Below are 7,993 nucleotides of genomic sequence, written 5' to 3' on the forward strand. Positions count from 1 at the left end.
ATGTATTAAAACCACTCTTTTGCTTGATCCAGAATTGAAGTTGGAGTAATTTTGCTATATTTGAATCATTCTTGGCTTGTTCGTACTTAACAATTAGAATTCAACAGCTGCTGCCCTATACAGATGGCTCCAAAGGTATGTGTATCCATCCCCTTAGCTGCACATTAGATTGCATGCTCTCTAGAATGAATCCAGACCAGCACTGGGAAAGCCTGGAGTATGTGCCTAGTAGTTCCTCCAAACTGTTTCCACTATGGCTGACACGCACTGTATAGGAGAGTTCCATGACAAGCCCTCTCTACTGAGGTTCATCCTAGTGAATGCTCCATTTTTGTATAATATAGCTTCTAGCTGCTATGCTTGCTTCCAAACCTTCCAAACTGAACCAAAAGCAAATCCTTGCTGTATTAAGTCTGTTTAGGGACATAGGTGAAAGAGAGGTGGGAACTCCTCATCAAGAGCTTAACTCTTCCTGGGGGCCAATTTACATGTCAAGATTAATAACGATATATACTGCAGTGGTGTAGGAGGGTGATCCCTGTGTCTTTTTGCTTTCTAGAATCACATCTCACATGAGAGCAGAAACCTGTGACTAGAAAAAGAACAAAGGAGAACAGATGCAGAGGAAGGGAGCAGGGTCCAAGGCTGTGTGGTAGGAAGCAACAGGGTACAGAGCTTCCAGGGAAGAAGCAGGCCTCAGAAAGTGTAGGGACAGCAAGAAGAAAATTAAGTGGAGAGGGACACATGAGAGTCAGAAAAGATAAGGGGATGAAGATAAATGAAAGCAAAGAGAAACAATGGAGAAAAAAGCAAAGGAGAAAGATAAATTGAGGACTTGGGAGGTGAAAGGTAAAGGAAGGCAAACATGAAGAAGTAGAGTATCAAGAGTATCAAGGGTCTGTAAGGGTGAAGACACATTTACATTTAGGCCATATTAAATTGTGCAATGTTAAGCAATGTTAAAAGTTCAAATGTGCTGTGAGCAGTTGGATCTTAAGGGTTAAGAGTTTCTTGCCTGTGCACAGCTCTGACTTGCCACTAGAGGGCTGGTGAGCAAGGATGTAGCTAAGAGCCAGGATACCTAGTCTCTTTCCCTGCTGGGGGAGGGCTTGGTGCAGTGCATCCTAAGATATTGGAGGACTGCAAACTCTTTGTTTTATCTCTGTGAAATAGACCGAAGTTACCCTAACACCAACTAGGTAGCACCATACAGAATTAACCCTCTCCTGACATGACATAACTTTGAGATCATCAGAGGGCACTTAGCATGAGTTAATGAGCTTTATTTAACGTGTGGACATTCACATTTAAGTGCCTTTAGTACGGGCTACAAGTAATGTGTAAATTTGCCCTGAGAGAGGACACGGAGGAAAAGGAAAAGAGTGATAATTACAGAATTGGAGAGCAGCAGGAGGGAAGAGGTTAGGGGTTATCTGTTTCTCCCCAGATGGTATTCTGAACTCTATTGCCTTCGTTTTCATTTGAGAAAGCTGACACTGTAATAAATGTTTAACACAGAGAAGCACTAGTAAGACAACTGGCTCCAGTCTTCTGACTTGGGCTGGGGTCACAAAGGTTAATGCCCTTGCCACATGACAATTTCAGTCTTCAGAAGTTCTAGTGGCTACCACCACATCCTCTCAATAAAAAAACCCAAAAACTAGTATCAAATTCGAGTTGAATATAATCTAAAAAAAAAGAGAAAACTGTGAATTAATGCCATCACTTAATAAAACAGATACTTGGAGATGTCAAGAATGATGGTAAGAACAGATGACCTGAATCCACCAGTACATGCGCATTATTCTGCCTCCTATAAGGCATACCATGCTTGAATTTTGATGGTGTTCTTATCACTGGGACATTTCTTGCTCTCAAAATACTTTGCTCTGCAATGGGATTCTAGCTCCAGAAGTGGATGTACAACCTTCAGTTTCTGCTTGCTGTTCTTAGCATTTTGCATGATAACTTACTGGCATATTTCTTCTAACACAGGAACTTTTATCAGTCATGTTCTTGCTGTCCTTAAGAAAGACAGAAAGAGAGTTGCCTTGGTTTGGCTTTCATGTCTTCTGTTCTCTCTGCAGTCGTGGTTATATCATATGACATTGTTGATGGAATAGTTGTTTCATTGACAGGTGGCCAGTTTTGTATTTGAAATTGAACACTGTCTCCCACCTGTAATGAGGGCAACTATTTGGGATTCTTGCAGTGTCTTTTGTTTTATTTTCCTGATCTATAATTTTTCTGTTGACTTAGTTTTGCTTTAAAGGTTAATTACCACGGTGACATGCCAGGTGTCAGTACTCACTGACTACAGTGGCTGCTATTACACAGAATGGTTCCCCTTGGCTTGTAGGTTTATGATTTTGGTAGTGCAAGTGCAAAAGTGTCTGGTTTTATGGAGTCAGTGAGCTAGGTACAGTGAGTATCCTATTATATTCCAAATCCCCTTTGCAAGCTACTGCCTAAATCTAAGTAAATCTAGCAAGATTCTTGCAATTCATAATTATTGGTGTAACTGCTAAAGCAACATAATTAATCAGCAGGCATACTGGTTTTCTCTGATAAAAAAATCCCCAATTTTTGAGTTAAAAACCCAAAATCCACATTTTTCCATGATCAACATGAAACACCACTCTCTCTCTCTCTCTCTCTCTATATATATATAAATCTATTTATTAGTGGCATTTCAATTTAATCATAGAAAAATGTGGATTTTGGGTTACTTCTTTAACTCAAAAATTGGGGATTTTTTTTTTTTTATCAGAGGAAACCAGGATCCTTGTTAATCAGTCACTTGGCCAGAAAAAATGACCGGCTGAGAGCAATGTATTGAGTACTTTTGATGACACAGCAATTAAATGTCTCTGCACTCCTACTGACTCTCAGCTGTTTGATAGAAATAATGCTGTCATTATTAGCCATCAGCTTAATTTATATGTTTTGGAGGCTCTCAAAATCATAAAAGGATGGAACATACCAGGAAAGGGTAAATATTTTCCGTAACAGTTTCTACAACATACGGAGTCTAATGTTTTTTCCAGCAGCCTTGAAATAGTTTTGAGTGACATCAGAAATATCAGCATTTGACCCCAGCGCACCACAGCTGATTAGTTTTGGCCGAGAACTGTACAGAAAAGGAGAAATGGAGTTTCCTAGATTGGTACCAAAGTAAGGATGGCTGTAGCACTAGTAAGGCCAGCCTATCTGATGCACATGCAATCATGGGCACGAGCCCACAAAGAAACGACTGGCCCGTCCATCCCCTTTTATTACAGGGAGCCAGTACTTGTACATCAACAGATTCTGGGGGACAACAGTGAAAACCAGGGTGGGAGTAGAGATCAATGGTTAATAAATGCCCCAAGAAGATACACTGAGTCGAGTATGCTGGCCAGCATCTAGAGTCCAAAGAGCCAGTGGATACTGCTCAGTGAAATACTACCTGGAGATGTGACCAGATGAAGGACAGGAAGATGGCCCCATAGTCATTGGGGGAAGGTAACACTAGTAAGGCTGGAAATGATGTTTCTCTACTTTTCCAGTGCCCCATATTATGGAGTCTTTGTCAGACCAGGCCTCTCTGGGTCTGCTATCTGGTACCATGTAAATCAGTACAGCCAGTTGCATGGTCAGGTTCTTGATGACCAAACCAGTGCCCCATGCTGGGCTTGCCTGAGTAAGGAGGGTGTAGGGACACTAAGCAGGACTGAAAAAGTGCAAATGAGCTCCCTGCAAGCCAATGGCCATCCATACCTGGAGAGGAGATAGGGGCCACCAGGTTACTCCACCCCAAGAATCACCAATGATGCAAAACAACTGACCTCACTGGAGTAGAGGAGGGTTGTTACAGCATCTAAGGTGCCCCAACAGTCACAGTGGCTTCAGGACTGAGTTGACTTGATATTATGGAGCAAGGTGAGAACAGAGTGGACTGGTGAGCCAGAAGTCCTGTGTTTTGGCAATGGGAGGACTGGGCTTTGAGGGCCTGGGCATGAGGATCTGCCTTGTATAGCTTCAGCTGCTTGCATCTCCTGTCTCTTCTGTTGCAGAAGTGGCCCCTCAAGAATCTTGAAGCTAATCCCTGTCTCGTTCCCCCTCTCCCACCTGGCACCTACTGGGGCCCTGGGTTCATCCCCCCTGCCCTGCCCCCAGGGACCCAGGCCAGTCTCTTCTGATCCCTCGCACAAACCCACTCATGAAATGCCTCCGTGTGCCCCCTCAGCCCCCAGGCACCTCTTTCCTCCTTCTTTAGTGGACCCTGCTTTTGGAGGGTGGGGAGTTGAAGCAAAGGGCAATCGCTGTCCTAACTGAGCTGCTTGGGAGGCCTTTAAGTAGGTAGGCCCAGCTCACCAAGTTTCTCCTTGACCTCCCTTAGGCTATAGGAAAAGGGGACAACAGATTTCTTGGAACAAATAACATAAAAAGCAGGGCTGGGAGTGCCGCTCAGAGGTTCAAGCAAGGGCCAAGTGGGGACATGGAGCAGAGCACGTGGGACAGGGCCCAACTGGCCCTCAGCCCCTGGTGCTGGCGGAGCCCAGCCGGCTCAGGCATCCCCCGGCAGGCGGCAGCATGGAGCCTCCCCGCCTTCTCCGGTCAGGGGAGCGCAGAGCCCCGGGCCGGGCAGAGGCCCAGCTGCTCCCCTCGCCCCCTCCAAGGTGTTGGGGCATGTGTATGTGATACATATGCGTGTGTGTGAGAGAAACATGCGTGTGTACAGGTGATACGTGTGCGTATGCGGGACATGTGTGTGCCTGTGTACATGTGTGTCCCGGGTGCCTCTTGCCCCGCGCTGCTGCGTGGGAAGCCCCACGAGAGGCGGGTGCGGGGGGTGAGCCCCGTGTAGCGGCAGAGCCGAGGGGACGGGGGTGGCGCTGCCCTCCGCCCCGCTGGGCTGCAGCAGGCAGGCACCGTGAGCCAGCCCCTGCCATGCATCTGAGCAGCAGCAGCAGCAGCAGCAGCAGCAGCATCCAGCTCCCTCCCGCGCCCTCCTCCTCCGTCTCCCGCGGCCGCCGCTGCGCCGGGCTCCTCGCTGCTGCCTCTGCATGGAGAAGTTGCAGCCTTTGCGAAGCCCCGGCTGAGCCCTGAGACGCTGCCGCCGCCGCCGCCTCGGAGGAGGGGAGGGCGGGGAGGGGGCGCGGGCGAGCCGCTCTCCCAAGCATGAACTGATCGCCTGCCCCAGCGCTGGCTGGTGGCGGCGCGGAGCTGCGAGCCCCCATGCCTCTGGGGCTGGCCCGCCCCGAGCTGCCGCCGCGGGAGCCTCGCGCTTGGCACGGGCGGAGCGAAGGCAGCGGCCCCCGTTGCTGCTGCTGCTGCTGCAGAGGCGGCCGCCGCCGCTAGCCGCCGCGGAGCCGCTCCTCATGCCCGGCGCTCGCCCGCCGTCTGACCGGAGAGGGCCGGGCCCGACGGGGGGCACCGGAGTGCGAGCCATGGGGTATTGCAGCGGCCGGTGCACGCTCCTCTTCCTCTGTGGCATGCAACTGGTAAGTGCCCGCGGGTCCGGCTCCCGGCGCCGGGGGGTGGGGGGCGCCTCATCCGGGGGGCCCGGCGCCGTCCAGTGCCCGGGGTCCCGCGCGACGGGGCAGCGATTCGTGCTTGGGGCGGGGGGGGGCAGGTAGGTCCGGGGGAGCTCGGGCAGGTGCACGGCTCTTCGCGCAAGTGGAGACTTGGTGAACTCGTGGAGTGCGCTCCGTGCGCGGCGTCCTCCGCACGCCTGGGCGGCGGGGAGCGCGCGGGGCAAGGCAGGGGGACGCGGCACCGCTGGCTCCCACTTCACCAGCCAGATGTGACAGTGCGTGTGGGGGGGTGTGGCGTTGCTAGGATTTAGTGGACATACAAAAACCTGGAACGCTTGGGATTTCGTGAGCACACGGTGCAAGGCTGGCAGGGCGAGTTTGGGAGCGGTGCACAGCTGGCTCCCAGGTTGGGAATAGTGCGTAGCTGGCTTCTAGTTAACCATGGGGGGGAGAGTGTCCTGGGGTTTAGTGAGCACTCAGTGTAAGGCTGGCAGGGTTAGTTTGGAAGTGGTGCACAGCAGCTCCCAGTTAACCATTCAGGGGTGTGCGTGTGTTGGGATTTAGCGAGCACTCAGTGCAAGGCTGGCAGGGCTAGTTTGGGAATAGTGCATGGGTGGCTCCCAGTTAACCATCCAGGTGTGTGTGTGTCCTGGGGTTTAGTGAGCGGTGCAGGGCTGGCAGGGAATAGTGCACAGCTGGCTCCTAGTTGACCATCCAGGTGTGTGTGATTTAGTCAGGCAAGGTTCTTTGGGTTAGTCTGATGTCTTTTAATAGACCAACTCAGATAGTTGGAAAAATTCTTCTTCACAAGCTTTTGCGTATAAACAGTCTTCATTGGGCTGAGGAAATGTCTGAATTGGCCTGTGATCTTTGTGGATGGAACAGAATAGAAACCAGAGGCTGGTATGCAAGAATGCCTTGGGGTTCAGTTAGCAGTGGGTGCAAGGCTGGCAGGGCTAGTTTGGGAATGGTGCATGGCTGGCTACCAGTTTGGGAATAGTGCACAGGTAGCTCCCGGTTTACTATCCGTGCGCATATGCATGTGCATGCGGTGTCTTTCAGCCAGCAGGGGTTTAGTTAGCACTCAGTGGAAGGCTGGCACAGGGCTAGTTTGGGTATGATGCACAGTTAGCTCCCAGTTTACCATCCAGGTGTCAGGGTGTTCGTGTGTGATATACCATCCAGGTGTGTGTGTATGTGTTACACCTGACTTGGGTTTTTTCCTGCAGGTAGTTTTCTTCTTCTATTAGGAGCAGTGGCCAATATATCCTAAAATTGCTTTGTCATGAGTTAAAAGAAAGAGAGAGATAGGGAAAGAATATATGGCATATCTTGTGATCCCAGCTCTTAGGCATAAGAAGTGTGGATTGAGTTTAGAAAAGTGCACACAGAGCTGCAAGAATGTAGCAGATGCTCGAGTTAGGTTTGCTTAGCCAGTGCCATTGACTAGGCGAATATATTCTTCAGAGTGAATACCTGTTCAAGAATGAATGGCTGGAAAGCTAAAGAAGTTCCCTTTTCTGTATTGTGCATGTGAGTTTTCAGCTGGATGACTGTTGTTTGCCTGGATAGGATAAGTTTCAAATGAAATGCGGTTGGATTAAAAATAGTTAAAGGTGAAAAAGGAAAGAAAAGCTCTATCTTTGGTTCAGTTGCCCAAGTGTACATGCACTAATAGAACATGGTGAAAAGATTTAAACTTCAGCAGGAAGGAAATAATTCACATTACTCCCTCTCCCTTCCCCCTCTCCCCCCTCCGCCCCCTCTTATTGAATAGTTTTTTGTTTTGTTTTGTGTGTTTTTTTTGCTGGAAAAGTGAATTGGTATCAATGGCAACCAGCATTGCTACCAATTCTTCGGCTGAAGACAGGTATTAAGAAGACTACAGAAGAAGAAAAAAAACCCTTTAAATTTCAGAGGCCAGAATCTATAAATCAGTACAACAACAACAAAAAAAAGGTTTATTAGTAGAGCTGAAATCCAAATGTCTGTTGTCTTTTTATCAGTTGTAATCAATCCTTTATCTTTTTGTGTTCTGGGAAGCGTTCTATTTGTATATACACTGTTATGTACAGAAGTTATCTGATCTTTTGTATTTTGGTGTATCTTAGGAGACTTGATTTATTCCTGTGCACTGACAAAAAACAAACTTGAGTAGAAGTCTGTAGTAAATGGAATTGTAGGAATGTAACCTTTCCCTAGTAATTTGGAGATATGAATTCATCACTGAAGTTCTCCAGATCGATTTTAAGTTTCAAAGCCACACTTTTCTTTTCCTCTGGCAAAGGCAACATGGTTTAAAGCATATTTTGATTATGGTCAAAATGTTGATTTAAAATTACTTCGAACAAACTAGCTTCTGAGTGAATCATGGATGGATGTCAAAGCATTTTTGTTTTTAGAGGCTGTGAAAGAAAGCCCATTTGCCAATTCATTGTAAAAAAACAAAAAAAACCAACAAAACAATCCCCTCC

The 7,993-nt window shown here is 48.2% G+C and overlaps 1 protein-coding gene across 2 annotated transcripts in view; it reads left to right on the forward strand.

Moving 5' to 3' along the window:
* The first annotated feature begins 4,844 nt into the window (after positions 1-4,844).
* The window catches only part of NKAIN2 (Sodium/potassium transporting ATPase interacting 2), a 971,195-nt gene continuing 968,046 nt past the window's right edge, over positions 4,845-7,993 (forward strand). The window contains exon 1 of one of the 2 annotated variants that reach the window (XM_019537983.1): positions 4,845-5,486. In XM_019537983.1, coding sequence (XP_019393528.1) covers positions 5,364-5,486 — 123 coding nt within the window. In that variant the 5' untranslated portion in view covers positions 4,845-5,363. The remainder of the gene's footprint in view (positions 5,487-7,993) is intronic. The other variant, XM_019537984.1, reaches the window with a different exon arrangement.

This window comes from Crocodylus porosus, unplaced genomic scaffold (assembly GCF_001723895.1).
Source record: "Crocodylus porosus isolate Cpor-Errol unplaced genomic scaffold, CroPor_comp1, whole genome shotgun sequence".
Lineage (NCBI taxonomy): Eukaryota > Metazoa > Chordata > Crocodylia > Crocodylidae > Crocodylus > Crocodylus porosus.